Genomic DNA, 18,548 nt, shown 5'->3' with positions numbered 1-18,548 from the left:
TAATAGAAAAGATTTATTGTATTTTAAAATTACTAACAGTTAGGTTCAAATTCTTCGATACGATAAACCCATTGGCTGAAAAGAAAATTCTAGACATTCTAGTTTTTTTTGATTTTCATAAGAGTTAAGATCTGTATTACTGTTTTATATAACTTTTGTAAAATTTAAAATGTTTTTTTTCTGTAAAATACTCTAAAATTACATTAAATTCATTCATATTTTCTATGGAATAGAATTTAATAAATATAAATTTAATGTTGTATGTATTGACCCATACATTGGGGAATCCTAGTTACTGAGCACGTTACATTCATTAATTTAAATATAAACAGTGTTGTCACTTAGCTTTAGCAGGGAGGGAAAAATTTTGGCATATTAATACAGTGTCAAATAAAATAACTTTATAGTATTTAACATATATATTTCTTTGAGCTTTTAATTGCATTTTGAAATACAACATAAAATATTAAATAAGATTATTAAATTTGGTAAAATCAATATTCAACACCATTTTCGTTAAAGAATGAGCAAAGTCCTCTCGTCAGAGCTAGCGTATACATAATATTTTTCGTATATATTCATTATTATCGTTGACATGATTGTTTATAGTTTTAAAATTTTCAGTTTTGTTTTTTCGATCTCTAGCGCCATGCATGAGCCCGTGCTGCTAGAATGTATGTAACATTATTTAAATTAAATTAAGCGGATTGTTTCTAGTTTCGTCTGATCTTATGAAACGGTATCATGTCGGCGCGAGAGATCGAATCACACTTGTTTATTGGTTGATATCTTTCGAGACTTACATTATAAAGTTTACAATATTTTTATAATATATAAAAGAGCTTTTCACTCTCGAGTGCCGTATATACATCATCGTATAACTGTCGTTACAATTGGAAGAAACCTCGACACATAGCATTCTACGCGTATACGAATGTCGTCGTCCTTTAAAACAAAAATTGTATAAGTATCACTTTTAAATACAATAAGGTTTTGCCAACCGATCTATGCGCTGGTACAATGGTATACACGAGTTCACAGTAGAGTCCCCTAAAATTACTTACTTAAATCTAAATAATAAATAGCAACCTCGCGAGGAGAGCGTATCTAGAGCGAAATTTACACTAAGGAGATTGTAGTATTGCATGCTATGACCGGCGCGCCGTATGTACACCGCACAACAGACGAACGGGACACGAATGAGATTTGATCTCCGAGATTACAGACATCGACGGATCTCAATGAACAACCCAAAGCTTCAAAATATACATAGATAGTCTAACCGCGTTAACCCTAACTCTGATTTACATATACATTAAGTAACTCAAAAAATTATATTGCAACTAATTTTCATAAAATACTGACAGACCTATGCGATACCACACGGTCGCACGTCGACCGCTGGGCGACTTCAGTCGCGTACACATGGCGAACGATAAAAGAATTTTATCATTTAGATTATTAGCAAAAAATATACATTTACAAGAGATCGAATCGAACTTTTAAGACTTACTGGTGACTTATAATATTTACAATTATCGAACTGGAATTACAACATAGTGTGGAAGATAAGCCGCGGTGAATCAACCGCGCGACAACCGTCTCTCTCCTAAAGGCAATATTTTGAAAATATTCTCTTATATCTAAACGAACGTAAGACGTTTGGCGTATACTTATGTCGCTAGTCGTTAATTACACTAACCGAACTATGCGGTGAATTCTAACGTATACCTAAATAATTAAATTGGCAAAGAGTTTCGAAATACTTAACGTCGCGTCGCGACCTAAAGACCCTAGAAGGGTTCAAAGTATCAGGATATGGTATCATCACAACTGATGGCCGGCCGACCTCGCCCTTTAGACGTACTTGCTGGATAATTGTTTCGCCAGTTCCGTATACTTGAGGAATTTAGAGTGAGGACTCTCATCGAAAGATTGAGACGGACTTCTCGGATCTTGAGGTGAGGCCGCGTTTGATCCGCTGCTCTTGTGAGGTCCTGGGGATGGTGCCGCCGGTGGAGCCTTCACTGGCACAGGCTCCGGCAGGGCGCCGTCTTTAACGAAATGCATCTTCGATAAATGATGCCGATAAGCGCCCTTTGATATAAACGGTGTATCACATAAGGCGCATTTCATTATAGAGTCAGTCACTACTGCATCGTTGCAGGCCCAGCTAAAAGTAAGGATGCTGGGTGGACCAGCGGGAGATGGGGCTGGGGCAGGAGCACGAGATGAATTCGTTTCCGTTTTATCGCAAAGTTTTTGTAAAGCTGCTAAAGGGTGACTGCCTCCGCGACGAGAAGAACTTGGCTCGTTTGAGGATCCTCCGCCGGTTAGGTTATCAAACATAGAAGAGAGAGCTCCTAGGCTGGAAGCCGGTTTCCTGTCAGTACCGGGCGTTGGCGCTGATCGGTCACTAGCCGGACTGCGAGGACTAGCAGCTGGACTTGGGCCCTCACTTTCACGTTTTGGAACAGTTGGCTTTACGTCCTCGTCAACTGCACTGCTTGGTCTCTGTTGCTCTTCCTCATCCTCAACTTCAGTTTTTACTCTAACTGGTTGGCTACTCAAGTCTACACCGTTTTCGCGTTCTTCTTCATCTGTGACTTCTTTTTTTATCCTAACCTCAGTGAGCCGTTCCTCAGATGCCGGAGTTTGAGAGCCTCGAGTATCAGGAGTAGTACGAGGCGTCATGTGGTAGGAATCCAGCTTCCTGTCTGGGGTTAGAGATTCAACCCTACTACCACCCCTTTCTGACATAGAACTAGACTCACTACCGCTGCGTTCACGGCGACCGTATCCCTGTTGATGGTGGTAACTTCTAAGCATATTCATCGTCTGAGGATCTACTAACGGTTTGGTATAATCTACGCTTTCATCTATTCCTAACCTTTTTAGGATACTTGACCCGATTGGAGCATGTGAAGCTCCACCTGGTATACCGGTACTGAATGTCGGGAGCGTGTATCAAAGCTTTTTTCTATTAATTGTTCTATAGCATTAAGCACCGATGGAGATGAACTTTTGTCGTTGCTGGCATTATGATCTTTGGAACTGGGAGAAGAATCATTAACCGAAGAAGGAGAACGGTGATGAGCTGAACCAGGAGATGGAATTTCCTCGTTAATGCTTTTTCGACCATCGCGACTAGTGGGGGTGATATGGCCAGGTACATCAGGTGGAATAATATTATTAGAAAGAAGAGCACTTTTTAGAAAATTCCTTTGGGTGTTTGACATTGGTGATCCAATGCATTGACGAATATGCTCTACAAATACAGCAGTCTCTATTTTGTCTCCACATTTTTCGCAAGTAATACGGCTACCAGCACCGAAATCCCTAATCGGTTTTCCCATGGGAACACCGTTACCTTCGCCATTTTTGAACTCATGTTGGGCTCGTTCAAGTTCAAGTAATTTTCTTACTGGTAACGATTTCTTTCGTTTTTCGCGTGTCTGGCGTCTTCTACCACCACTCTCCGTAATAGATCGCATAATATGTTCTTTATAATGAGAATTCTTTACCATATGATTGCTTAACTCTTTTAAGGAACTAAACGCTTGGTCGCAAACCTTACAAGTTAATACCGCGCTAACATGGCTACTTGTTCCTGTTGTTGGAGGAACAGCGTTATTTGTACCCGGGGTGCTAGAGTTAGATCCCTTAGCTTCATCTGAGGATTTCCAGGAAATTATTTGTTCCTGTGATATAATATTAGTATAATGCTGAGTGCGTTGCATATGACTCGTCATTTCAGCTAAGGAACGAAAGCTTTCTGCACACCACATGCATTTTAGAATTTGCCTAGTTTGCTCTGCACCCTTTCCTAGCCAAACATCTTGACCTCGTACTAATTTTCTAGGAATCGGCATGTTTTCTTTTATAAGCATATTTAAATCATTATGGTTTGGTTTTGACGACCCACTCGAGGACGACGAATTATGGGATGGCGTGGAAGGCGAACTTGATGGTGGTTGTAGTGAAGGAGGAATCGGAGCTCCAGTTGAAGGGGGTACAGGAACGTTAACTCCACAATGCTTAGCTTCCTTCATGTGAACAGTTAGATCAGCAAGTGAATTGAAGCTCTTTTTGCACCATACACATTTTAGGACATCTTTTGTCTGGTCTGCTCCTTTATTCAGCCAATGAGATTGCCAAGCTGAATGTCGTGCAGCTGCATTTGGTGTAAGACCTGCACCCAAAGCTGCACTTTGAACAGATCTAAAAAGTTCTTCTCCACCTAATCTACTCAATTCGCTCATTTTTTCCAGTGCTTTAGTAGCATCGCTTGGTGTAGGCGCTCCATGTTTAAGTTTACCATTCCAATCAGCTGGAACTCCACCTTTTGGTGATAAGCTTGCAGCAGCAACGGCGGCAGCAAAATAAGGAAGATGTGGCGCGACCGGTGTAGACCAAGGTGTCGATAAAGCTTTGAAGTCGGAAGTACGAGAACTTTTTCTACTAGGGACGGGAGATGGAGAATCCTCTGGCCCCCTTTTTCTAGTACCTACAGATAAGTCTAATGGACCATTTTCATTCTTTGTGAGATTAACGGCGTCATCCTCCTCATCGTCGACCGGGGATTCACTTCGTTTAGTGCTGAAGTCTAATACGGCATCCGCTCTTTCGGCGTCCGTAATGTCTTCCTGGTAGGACATGAGTAATCGTTGCTGGGCTGCCGCAGCTGCTGCTCCGAGATAGGCTGCGACGGCAGCGGAGTGGGGTGGCATCAGCGCTGCGGGCAGGGCTGCCGGTAACGCTGCTGATAGGGCGGCTGGCAAGGGCAGGCTGGGCGCGCTCCGACCCGAATACACCGAGTCGTTAGAGGGACATCGCGGCGCGCCGGACGACTCCCGCGATAAACATCTTGGACTCTCCCTGATGACAAAAACATACATACTTAATAAATAAAATCAATATCAATAAAAAAAATCTTATGCAATAGTATTTCTATAATTCATAATAAATCTATTGTTTTCCTTTTATGAACATCGTCTTTGTATGTGTCGGTCCTAAATAGAATCCATGTAATGTCAAATCATAGAATAGCAAATTAATGAAACAGGTTCTCGATTTTTATTAAGTCAATAAATAAGAACAGGATTGTCTTAAAATATTAATAAGGTTTAATTTAATTTAATTTATTACATTGATATATGGCGTGTTTTGACATTCGGTTACTTGGCTTTGTCGTATATTGATTTTTGTTCCTGGTGTGTAAAATTTATAGCAAACCCTACGTCATATTATTTATTTTTGATATTTCGTTATTATTGAATTAAAAGGAAATACGTTAGGAAACATGTTCACAAAATAATATTATAATAAAATAGATAACAGTCATGTAATTGTCACTTAATATGTGAATTGCACCCCTGTATAATACGACTGTTTTGTACGCTATCGAGAATAGTTTCATTATACCTGTACACACTACGGTCTATGAAATTTCTCACTGGATATTTTTAATTTAATATTTTCATTAAAACTAAAAAATTAATTATAACTTCCTTAGCATGGTGACTAATAAAATGGACAGAGCCAGAAGAGCTTTAATACAAAAAATAATAATTTATGAATGATGGTTAAAATCTATCTCAAGAAGTGCGAATATTTATTTATATATTCAATAAAATAAAATGTATTTTATTTAATTAAATGAAATATACGATAACATACAGAATGTAAAAATGATTTCAATAATTAGTGAATATCGCTATTTAATTGATATAAAACTTCAATGTTGATCAAACCCACGTTTTATTGGAAAAAATATAAATAATCGAAATCATCAGAGACAAGGTATTAAATTCAAAGTATTCTTCCTCTAAAAGTTTAAAAATCATATGAAAGTAAACGGTATAAAACATATACTTTCCAGACGTTACTTTATTTACGTCTCCAAACAAGTTGATGGAAAAGATGTTCCTTTATAAAAAATATAACATGGCTGTGTAAGAAGAAACTAAGGAAATTTATTTAAAATAATGTAACACTTGTACAAAGAAAACGTACCTCACGTGGTCGTGCTCGACGATCATTTTGGACGTAATTTTTTCAGTATATTCCTAACAGACAGTACAGAAACAGTTTCAAATCCATGAATCGAACAGCACTTTATATTTAGAGTCACTTTTACAACAAGAATATCAACTTCCCAGGTTACAATAGAAATGTAAACACGTCGCGAAAGACGCGCCGCATAGCCCGCGGTCGAGAGGGAAGTGCGCGGTGCCTGCGGCGGCGACGGAGGACCCGCGTGGAATGAGACGCCGCGTGATTTACGACCCGCCTGCAGCGTCCCCTCACCTCACCTCACGCCCCTCACCAGACAGAGATAAGCTCTCTGCGAACCGACCGCTCGACGTGAACGAGGGAGACGGCTACACCGAAAACGCTTCGAGGGGTGTGCGCTGCGTAATGCAAGCGTGCGTGCTATGCGCGATGTGGACGTGCAATGACGGCCGATCGTTCCGATGACAGGCGACCGACAGCACAGCACATAGCTGACTCACCGACCTGGCGACGATGGATCTTCATACCAAATAGATAGGTAATAAATAGCGAAACTATACATGAGACCGAAAAGGACTTTTAGACTTAAATATTGTCGGCGAAAGTTGGGAAACTTCTATGGAAGTTAATAGCGGTCTGAAGACTGCCCTTTAAGGGTGGACGTTGACAAGGAAATCGCGCGTAACAAAACGTCGACACGAGTCCTTTACAATAGGACAGACAGGGGACAAGAATGGATTTGAGGATATCATGAACAGATTTCCCGTTTTGATAAATAGACAATTTTCCTTATTTCATAATAATAAACTCCCGTGACATACTTATAAGAGAACTTATTGAAATAACGTTCGATAATTTCCTAACTATCAATACTAAAAATAAAAAAAGTGTAAATGAAATTAGTACACGCTTTTCGAGTCATGTATAAAAATTCTATGTAAATGAAAAATATTCGAGGTAAGAAATCAAATAACTCATTACAAAAAAATGTTGAATCAGCTTTATAAATTTCCGTAAATATTCAACCGAATCGTCAGCTGTTTATTGCTTCCTATAAGCATTAGTCGTCTGCGGGTCAATCAATCACTCGTATTTATGTGACACGTATTGTGTTCTCTTTCCCCCACCCACGCACGCCATCAACTTGGTCACCAATTGACACAGATTAAAAAAAATAACAAATTTTTAAGGTCTCCACCGATCTAAGAATGAACAGAAATTATACTCTGTGACTTTGAGTCAAGGACATGGCAGACCTCAAAGTTAGTTTGTCGTCGTGCGGGCTTAATATGGGGACACCTGACACTGCTTGAATAATTTCGCAGTTACAACGTGGATTTTAAAAGTGGCATATGTTTTGGTAGCAATAAAAGTGAGCCGTTACAATATTTCGGGTATAGTTTATCAGTCCGGGTGCGGACAGGGATTTGAGAATACTAGAAATTAGCAAATAAAGTATTTTAATCGAGAAATCATTAACAATTATATCGCAATTAAAAACTAAGTATTAAGCTCACAGCATTTATTATAAATTGGCTACTGAAATTAAAATTTTCATATCCATAATATAGCGGAATTGATGTTAATGGATGTGAGCTCTACCTGGATCTAAAGGGAACTACCGCCAAAGACCAATACAGTATAGATTTACGACACGCACGGATTGATATTTGAATGTTAAAATTGATATAATAAATATAAATCCAAAATGTAAACAATGGATCCTGAGGATCCAGCGGCGGAGTGTTATGATTGATGGCGTCTCTTCACTGCAGCTAATTGACAGTGATGGAACAGGGAATGATACAGAACCAATATATAATTTGCCGTCAAGAAAACATTCATAAACACACCTCACCGTATTCTTAACGAAATAAGATCTTGATTCCTCTGGCGTTATGAATATTAACCTTATTGGCCGCAGAAAGAAACCTACCTGCTAAGTAGAGTCCAGTTTTTATTGGTTTGAAAAATATTAGAATCCTAATTAAGTTGTTGAAAATTAATTTACTGATATATCTTAGAAACAAAAAATATAAAGAATAATGAATTAGATGCGATGGCGAGAAATAAAGAAATGATTGATTTTAATGTGATATTCCAATGCACCGAGTAAATACAATTTACTTATTTTATATTTAGTTTTGTATTTTTTTCTAACTATTGTAACTCACAATTTCAAAATGTTTTTCAAACACTCTTTACTCTCATACTTCGATCGCTCTAGTGAAAAAAATATTTTGGTGAAATAAGTTATAGTTTCATACAAAACCAATTTTAGAGTGACGTGCATGTGTAGTTACAAACTATGTATCAAATAATGATTCCAGATAATCGGTCATGAAAACAATTGCTGTCCGCAAAAAAGCCGTTCCAAAATGACTGTTGATTATATTTTGTTGAACTTCGATCGACTTATCTATAGCGATAATTATCAGGCGATGCAATGTTCCTGAGTGACTACAAAACAGATATTGATGGAGTGTCAAATGAAAAATTCTTGATCATTTTTAGTGTCACCTACTAGCTGTCACCGGACATTCGTTTCTTTGCCACCAGCGGCGGTGACATTCGCACGAAAATGGTCTCTATTCCGTGGAGATATGAAATGATACTGCTTTGATTCGGACCGTTATGAATGAAGACCGTGAACGGTTGACAAGTGATCATCTAAAACAATGGCATCGTTAAAGTGGACACTACGGATTGAAGAGACCACCGTCAACTGGACAATGCTTGTGTCGGACTGTTATGAATGCATGCGATAGCTGATAGTTGAATTATCTTTACACCTGATATCTTTGGCCGTGTGATTTATTTATATAAACAAAGCTCGGACCCTGAAGTTGTCAATGAATAGAAAATATCTCTAAGACGTTGTCCATAGGAATAGATAAAATATTACGGTGCTTTTACTGAGCACTTAAGACTTCTTTACACATCAAATTCTTTGCAACTTCAGAATGTTAATTTGCGTTATAGTATATTTTAATTTGGTTTCAATACTTAGAAATATTGCGACTAAAGGTATACCTTTCAGCATTGGGATCCTGTATGAGGGTAGCTGGTATGCTGTGCTCTATATCCCGGTCTTCGGGTGTGGGGGAGGCACGGGATGCTGGCGATGGAGAGCGCGACTCCCCTGCCTCTCCCCGCGCCTCCCGTTCGCGTCCTCCTAATTCCTTCACTCCGCTTTCTGGACTTGTGGATTCCTCTGTGGGAAAAAAAAATCGGTAAAAAAAACAGAATTGACATAAGTATTTGTATATATTTATACGTAGCTTCTTGCAAAGTCCTAACTTCTTTCATCCTTCGTTCGGTTCATCATGTAAGTTTCTTAGACCATTTTGAGGTAAAAATGTATAAAAAAGATGTTTTATCTTTAAGTAACAAAGAGATAGAAAGTTTTTTGATACGTAAAAAATAATTAAGAAAGAAGGCAAAAGAAAGGCAAATAATAAAGCCAATAATGCATTTGTTCAAGTTAGTCAAGAGGGTATAAAAGACCGATTGCAGATAATACGAAAAGTGGTCTTTGTTAGTAATGCAGGTCAATAGAACGAATCAAAAGCACAAAAATTTGTTCCATTGCCCAAGCGCAAAGAGATCAACATTATTATCTCGATTACAATCGTCACTAAATATTATTTAGGCTATATGAAGTGGACGGGTACGACGTTCACAATTATTTTTCTATATTTACGAGTAAGATAAAAATAGTCAAATAACACGAAAACGGGTCACGCCGACAAGGAGTTGCGCAAACATGTGATTAATGATTGATTGATGATTGTGTTACTCATCAACCCGGACAGATCAATTATTCAAACTTGGTTATCAATTGACATAATTCCGATGAATTGATAACAACTGTTTCTACATTTTAAATCTTATCTTATTTAGCGACCCGTCATTTAACAGAAAAACAAATTTGATTCCCTGTCATAAATTTCATTATTCAAATAGTTATTTATAGACATTTATTAACAAAGAAAATGTTGACTATTTATTGGCACCGTTCATGTGGTTTCCATCACAATGCTAATATCAGATTCAAACTTTTTATATCATATTCTTAATCCTCAATAACTGTCAACCAAAAAGAATTAATCAAGTATCGCTCCGAATATGAAGTTATTATCCGAAAAAGGGTCCATAAAAATTCGTTTTGTAATCTGAGAGTGTTCCAAAACGCCATGGTGGCCTGCGCGGTCCGCTTATTTCACTGTCCATTGGCTCGTGAACCGCGTTTTTGCACGTTAATTGATTAAAATGCATCGTGTCAATCCGCCACGGATGGCAAAGATGCGCCGAATGAATCGCCCCGGGCGATCCACTGCAGTACCACAATCGAATAAACACGCTCGATTCCGATCAAAGGAAGCCTGTGCATCCGCTAGTGCCTGCCTCTGAGCGCTCTCCAAAGTCAAATTTAAATGACGCGTGGCGTTATCGTGACGCTTTTGAATTATTGCCCGTGGTCTGGGAGTGCGGCCATACGCAATCATCTGTCCGACTTGCTAGTTAGAATCGCTTTCAGCCATCGGCCAAAGTGGTGCATGTAATCAGATGAATAGTCGTCATGCATGAATGCCTGATTGGAAATCGGACGTCCTAATAGAGAAGGAACTCTTAAAGAAAGGTGAGTGGACGGTTTTAGAAGTAAACAATAGATCAGTTCCACAGAATAGTTCGTGAAATCGATGGTCATTTGTTAATGTTGATTGGCGATAGATAGTAATGACAACGCTTAAGAAATGCACCGAGCCGCAACAAAATCATAAATCTTGATAGTATCGGCGCTACACAAATGAGTATTCTTATAAACTGTATATAACATTTATGTTTGAAGGTTATTAATAATTATATTTGTAAATTTACAGAATTTTTCGAAAATGATAAGGTTGCTGAATCGATGCCTCACGTTTTTATTAAACAAGTAATAATATTTTAGCACGCTACTGTGTGGAAGTGGTGTTTAACTCCGCAGGCTTCGTTATCGGTTGTGGTAAATCGAACGGTAAGTGTGTCATACCTATGAAACGATCAATCAATCGGCAGATGGTAATAGTCCAGACGGTATCTACCGATAACAGGTGACGGTTTGCAATCATTACATATTTAACTTTACAAAAAACTATTATTAAACAGTTGCCTTCTATATCGAGATAACAGTTGGGACTAAGTTTTTACTCGCGTCACATTATTTATATCAAGGCTGTCTTATGTCTACATCTCATCCGCCCTTTCGGCAGTGGCCATATAACACATATGAACCGATTACTATAAGTTTTCAGTTAATCGATTGCAGACTTTTCCAACTTTCAATCACGGTCGACACGTAATTTCCTCGTCTCGTAGTCGGCTCGTCCGCTGCAGCCGACGGTACAAAGGAGCCTTTGTTAGCGCATTCGTTTCTCTAATCGACTTCACAACTTTTTAAATGATTGAACTATTGATTGGCGTTTCATTTTTATTTATGTATGTCAATCAAAAATTCAATTATAATCTGACAATGATACATATCACCTGGACAGCAAAGATCCAACACCAGACATCAAAGGGTATTATTATATCGATTTTTTGAAATTTTCTTTTACAGTTGTGCCCACGCAAGCTAAGTATGTAAATAACATAAAAATGGGATGATTATATAATGTTACTTACACTCTTAGCAAACATATATATATAACAACATAGCATTTTATTTTTTTCCAAAATATCAACATACCAAAAAGAACAGTGACAATAGTGAGTGAAATTATGTTATCACGAATGTATCGTATAATTAAATTAAATTATAATATTTGAATAACAAATCAAGTGTGCGGATACGATGCTGTTTTAAATTAATAACAAAAAATATAACAAATCGGTCCACAGATAACGTCTGACTTGAAACTCGATATTAAAATGATACAAAGACTTTTTGCACTTTGTTGGAAGCAATTAATTATCTTATAGATATTAATTCATAATTAGATTCTCCATGGAGCTTTTATTAAATGTATGGTAGGTGTTCGTTTATGTATAGGGACATTTAATGGCATAGTCACATCTATAGAAGTTAGTATAAAAAGAGTAATTTTAGTTAGTAAAAAAGAAAATATTACAGTTTTGTGGCTGATAATAGTTCAAATACTTAAAAAAATAAGATTTTTTTGAGTATTTGAACGTAACTATAACCACGTAAATTAAGGCTGTAGGGATCGTAAAATGTAAGATAAGTCGGAGTCAGTGAGATAACAGATTACACCGACTGGCGATATGCTCATGTAGGGCTAAGGCTAATCTTAATGCAAGCCTACCGAATACACGGGTTATCTAGACTTTAGCTTGAATTGTTAACAAATATTCGCTCGAGGCAGAGTCGAGGCGTTAAAGGTGCAGTTCTTTATTTAGACCTTAAGGTTATCTTTGTAGTTTTATCATTTCCATTTAAAACCTTGTTTTATAACGTACAAAGCTGTGTTTGTCTTATTGTCGACTAGACCCGTCCTCTTGTGTTTTTTGTCGCTCTGATAACAGAGACGGAATGTTTCAATCCAAGACGACGACACTCAGCTGCACCGGACCTCAGTGACAGTCAACAAGTCAACAATATTAATTAGCAATAGGATACGATAAACAATATAATTACCAACAATCCATCATGATATCACAGTTGACTGATTATCATTATTAATTTCACCTGGATTTATTTCTATTTATAACAATTTATTATGATTAAATAGGCTTTTCATTTCCCATCTAAAACTGTTTCCGAGTAATGGTCTAACGGACATACATGACAGGCTATTTGGCTACTTAACATTAGCATAATTCGCACAGCGTGATCGCTGCGAAGGTTAACTCGTATTCAGTGAGCCTGCGAGATGAATGATCACTGTGACGTGTAACAAACGAGGCAGTAGTGACGTCATCGTGACGTCACGACGCAACAGGTTCCCAAAACGGATCGTGGATGCATTTATTAGTTATTTTCGAATAGCATCTTTATACTTTCGTACATGAAATATAGACTATTATTTCTTGTAACCAAATATCCGTCCGCTTTAATTTTGATAGATTTTAATCATACTCATAATTAACTTTACACATTAAGATAAAAATCAATATTCAATCATATTTAATTTGTTAAAAAATAAAATCTCATTAATAAAATCACAATACGCCCTCGTAACACAAAAAAATGTACTTAAATAAAACGTAATATTTCCATCACTATTGAAATAAACGAACAAAGCAGACATTAGACACGTACAAAGTTAGACAAAACGCAACATTCCCGATGACAGGGGAGCAACAAGTACTCATTTGTAGCTGTCAGCGACTCCCCGACCCCCGACCAAGAATCACTCGGTACTGAGCTTCTTAACATTAAGATATGGGAGGTTTTTATAGAGGATGAAAACAGATGAAACGGTTATTAAAGACACGACTCAATTATCTTTGTTCTAATATTAAACTTTAAAATGTCCCAAATATCAAAGCGCTCTGATTAGAGCTTCCCTCGCCTCTCTTTCACTCGTCATCTGTTATAACATTTTTCTGATTTAAGAAATAATATTTGACTTCTAATCATTATTCACAAAGCTACGTATTTCATGGACAGACATAACTTTAAAAACGAATAATTTACGGAGTTCGTTAATATATAATATAGATATTGTTTATGGAGTGGTTCTACTACTATACACGTGAAGAGTGATTCTAGTAAAGTGTTCTCAGTTAATATTAAATCATCCTTAAAATTGAAATAACGTTATCAGTAATGACCACAAATCACCATAAACGACTATTCATTTTAATATAAAATAAAAACAAACATTAATTCACGTTATTGGACACGATTATATATTTAATTGAAAAATAAAAATCGAATATCGAGATGTATATTAAATAACGATCTTGCATCGATTATGACACGAATCGATACCGTGATACCTCAGGGTAATTATTCGGGTCTATCGCATTAATATCGATAATATCAATCAACGTCAGCGGGCAAGTTAAATTAATACCTTTATGAATCGAGTGTCGTCACATCAATCAGATGATATTGATTGATGGCTGATGTCGTAAAACAAAATTCGCGTATTACCCGCCTCTACTGACGCCTCTACTGACTGGTCTAATGTGTGTTCCACACAGTGGCGGTCCTTCTACCTACTCCTATATTATAACTATTAAATGAATCTTGTTTAGCGATGAATATTTAAACGATGAAGAGTTTTGAGCCATGTTAACTGGTTTTTAACTTTAAACAATAAACAAAGATCCTGGGCTGTGAATTATAATTAAATGATAACTTTCACCGATCCTGATAGACTGCTCCGACCCGGGATTATCTCGTGAAAAATCACGACCGAAATCATGTTCGCCATCCGTATTTGTCGAGGGCCAGAGATCCGGACATCATTTTCATTAGGAGTGAGTTCCACTCCATTTATACTAATGCTGAGGTGAGGGTTTATCCATCTGTTACCATTTCAAACCAAACTCGTATCATATGTCAGATTTGGCACGGAGTTTTAGATGTTATCAAAACAAAAATATATTTAATTTGATTACATTCTTTTTATCATAGCTTTGGTTGTTCAATTAAAAATATCTTTAATAATATTTTTTTTTTCACTAGTAAAGATATTTTAAAATTGTGCAAAGAGTAAAATGTGATGATAGAGTAATGGTAATTATTTAATATTATTTAAAAACATTCTAATACGAAAGTCGTTAAAATACGTCTATCCCCGAGGGTTAAATCTTCTTCATGTTAGCAAAGTATAAAGTAACATTTCGCTCCTTTATTACTGTACCATTAATATTAAATAAGAGAGATTTATTCAATAATTTATTAAGTCAAAAAATAATGTAGAAACGTTGCTATAAATATAATTAGAGTGAATATCTTGCGACATGTCGGTGTGAGTGTACATTTTATTATAAGTTGTAAGTCGTAGTTGTAAGTAATGGTAAACAAGTGATGTATAGTTGTAAAGACGTGCTCAGCTATGCACTATTCACACGAGAGGCCTCGTGTAGCGTCAGCGGAGACATTGTTTATTAATGTTTATATTTTAGACACGCTCGTAAAACATGAACGTATACTTTTTATTTCCATTATAAATTACGTGATCTATTAAGTTGCGGGTTGGCAGTAATAAAACTACTTGTGTAATTGTTCGAAGCAATGAACAGCTAATTTTATTTTATAAATTTCCGTTACATGTTCCCTGCGATTTGTTATCTGTAATATATAATGTGGTAGTGTCAAAATTTGGTTCATTCTGTAACTTTTTAAGATGTGTCAGAACTATGATTATTCCTTTATACAAATTCTATTGAATGTTTTTGGACAGCCGCTCAGAAGCCAATTTACAGTGTCACCGTGAACCCGCAACTAACTACGATAACTAATCTTTTATATGATTGATTAGTTTAATTATTATCAAGTGCGTTATCAGATAGATCGTGGAGTAGTGTTTTTCAGACAGATCAATTATGTTTCCCGTAAGTTGTATTGTCGCTAAGTAGCCCTCGCATGCATCTCATTGCTGACGTTACATTTGATCCAATCCTACTTGCCAAGTACCTGCTCTATCGTCCCCGATGCAGAGGGCGGGGACTATGTTGCGTTTTGACCAATGATTTTGCTCCGTTCAGGCAAAACTAATTATACTGATTTATGCTCCCATTGTTCATTGTTGTATGTCTTTCTCTGGCTATACGTTTTAATGCATATGCATCGTGATGCATCGCCTATCAACTTTTGTTTTTCCGACATCGCAATGTTCCAAGTAGCGAGTTCTAAGAGGCGTCCTTCAAATGTAAAAAACGTTCACAATGTGTTATTACAACATGATCGTAAAATAAACAAGACATGGCTGACTTAACAAAGTCGATATGTCGTGATAGGTGAGCACTTAATGAGTACATGTACCTATAGGAAAACAAGCTGTAAACTCCAGCATTATTATGATGATTAACTATTAATATAACTACAATATTCAAGCACGACATAATCAATATTACCGTCATACATTTTATCATAATAACGTTAAATGTATTCCTCCCAGTAGAAAACAGACGAGCATCGTAAAACCTGCGCCGGCGCATTCACCTGTCGCCCGCACGTGGGCGGAGTCGGGGAATTTGATTTTCGCGCTTTTTTCCCTTTGGTCCCGTCATCAATGGCGAAATTCGGGTGCGATATTTTCTGCAGTTGGAATCCGAAGGCTGTAACTGGAGTTGAGATATTTATTTCTTCAGCCGCCGTTCTGAGATTTATGAGACAAGTTCGGACTTTTTTTGCATCGAATTTATTTGAAGGGTCTTTAATCCAGGTATTGTACAAGATAAAAGATTTCCACGAATTTATATCTGAACTCGATCGTGACGGTATAAAATACACTTAGAGGTCACGGCAACTTTATAGCAATCCTATAATAGCCGGTTCAATATGAAAAATGTGTAACGCAATTCGTCATAGATAGCATCGACCGTCACAAGTCTCGGAATCTCGTGAATACATTTTGATACTCGTTCGCGTGTTGTAACGATAGTGGATATAGTGGATAAATAGGTCAGGTGTCAACCGGCGGATAAGTCGGCGAACAAACAACAATGGTCAGTGCCTTCGGGGAGGTGAGTGGTTTTCGACAAGATTGATAGTTAACAATTATGAAAAATGATTTCAAAGCTAAGAACCCAGATAAGAATAATGCCTTTTCAATTCGTTCTATTGCTTTATATGTTGAAGTATAAACAGTACGTCAACTACAGGTTACAAAAAATAATTTTCTAAATATATATATTTAAGGTCGAGATTTTTTTTTTCAAACCACAAATATAAATTACTATTAATCCATAAACATGAATACAACAAATGACATAATCAAATGAAACCTGACACTGTAACAACGAACAAAGGGTGAGGTTATTCAAAGCGACTGACAGAATTAAAGAACGACCGCACGTTTGTCATCAAGATCAAGTGTTTCCTGCACTATCCTGTCCCATCTGAGTATACATGGATTCACACTTGACTGGTTACACTTCTTAGTGAAAAATAACGAGTACGAGAGAAGAATTCTCAGAGAATCATGGCAAAATCGAAACTAATTATAGGCACTTATTTAATTAATGTTACATTTTTACGAAAGCTACAAATTATTTTACCATTGGGCACCCACGTTGGTGGAATAAATAGCTTGCTTTTTATTCAATCAATTCATATAAAAACTAGGTTCAAAATGTTGAATACGGGAGAATAAATATTGTTTAACAATTATTTGTTAAATATGTTATGAAAAAAATAGATGGTTGAAATATAAATCTCGAAGCTGTAAAGTATGCGAGTGGTCACACTGCGTCCAATTTCGGATTCGAACTCATTACCATAACGCGAGTGCTGCCACTCTCCACTGTCCTTACCGCAACCACGATACTATTTAAATATCCAATTTTATATGTGTAACTGAAGCAAGAAACTAGTGAAAATTTTAGATTCTACCCTTTCTAACATTTTACTGTAGAAATTAAAAAAAAACTATCAGTACTGACATACCAACTTACTTAATTTCATCGTTTTAATTTCACATGCACGATATAATTTCAAGAAAACCCAAGAATAACAAAACAATAGAAAAGCGTTAATACTCTGTTCCACATGTTTAATGCAGATTATTTTACAATATAGTATTTGGATGCGCACTAGAGTCATCTTTAAGTCGAGAATGTACGGATCGAATTTCATTAGCATATCGAGCTTGAGGACACTTCAGCACAGACACCATGCACACCCTAACTCGTGTGATTCGTCGCCAGATTAGACCTTGGTGTTGGAATAGATAGTGCACATTATCATATTCAAGGAGCTGACTTCTAGCTTCTGAGGTTTCCTCTTCCGAAAATATTAATTGCTATATAATGTGGAATCACCAAACAATCTGATACAAAACAAATAGATTCAGAAATAATATACGTCATTAGTTTAAGATCATATAATTCACATTAAATTTAATAAGTTTTCTAAATGAGAATTATTCTAGCGGGATCGGAGTAGGGTGAGATGTTATGGATGCACCGAGCAGGACCGAGGACGACCGCATTTTATCTTCGACTAATGATCTCCAACGCTACGTAATGAGGCACCCCACCTTCCAATAAGGTATTTATGAGAGCGTCCTTTGTAATGGAACGTGTCAACTCGGCGGTGGAAAGGTCACCCCGTATTATCGTCCAAGAAAATTAGAGAAAGCATTTTGCGGTGAGGATTACAATATATTTAGACAATATGCCTGCATAGCACTTTTTAGAATAAAGTGTGAAGAAAGTTTAATAGGACACACATTTCATTCGTTTTCAAGTTAGCTTAATGTTTACATGAAACAAATAAAATAGTATCTATTCGTTAAGAAAAATAATGAAGTAATTCCTTTGACCGATGTCATGGTTTAATAAAGTTGTCTGGGTACCTTACCGTGAGTTGTCTCATCGGCCACTTATGGAAAGGTTCTAAATAAAGGAAA

The 18,548-nt window shown here is 36.8% G+C and overlaps 1 protein-coding gene across 1 annotated transcript in view; it reads right to left on the bottom strand.

The window, feature by feature from the left end:
- Positions 1 to 400: 400 nt before the first annotated feature.
- LOC116767227 (protein tiptop) overlaps positions 401 to 18,548 on the bottom strand; it is a 134,181-nt gene continuing 116,033 nt past the window's right edge. Inside the window, 3 exon segments of the mRNA XM_032657466.2 lie at positions 401 to 2,942; positions 2,945 to 4,878; positions 9,049 to 9,229. Of these exon segments, the coding sequence (XP_032513357.2) occupies positions 1,858 to 2,942; positions 2,945 to 4,878; positions 9,049 to 9,229 (3,200 nt within the window). The 3' untranslated portion in view covers positions 401 to 1,857.

This window comes from Danaus plexippus (genome assembly GCF_018135715.1).
Source record: "Danaus plexippus chromosome 9 unlocalized genomic scaffold, MEX_DaPlex mxdp_24, whole genome shotgun sequence".
NCBI lineage: Eukaryota > Metazoa > Arthropoda > Insecta > Lepidoptera > Nymphalidae > Danaus > Danaus plexippus.
The sequence above is the reverse complement of the archived record's forward strand: the minus strand, read 5'-3'. Positions and strand labels throughout refer to the sequence as shown.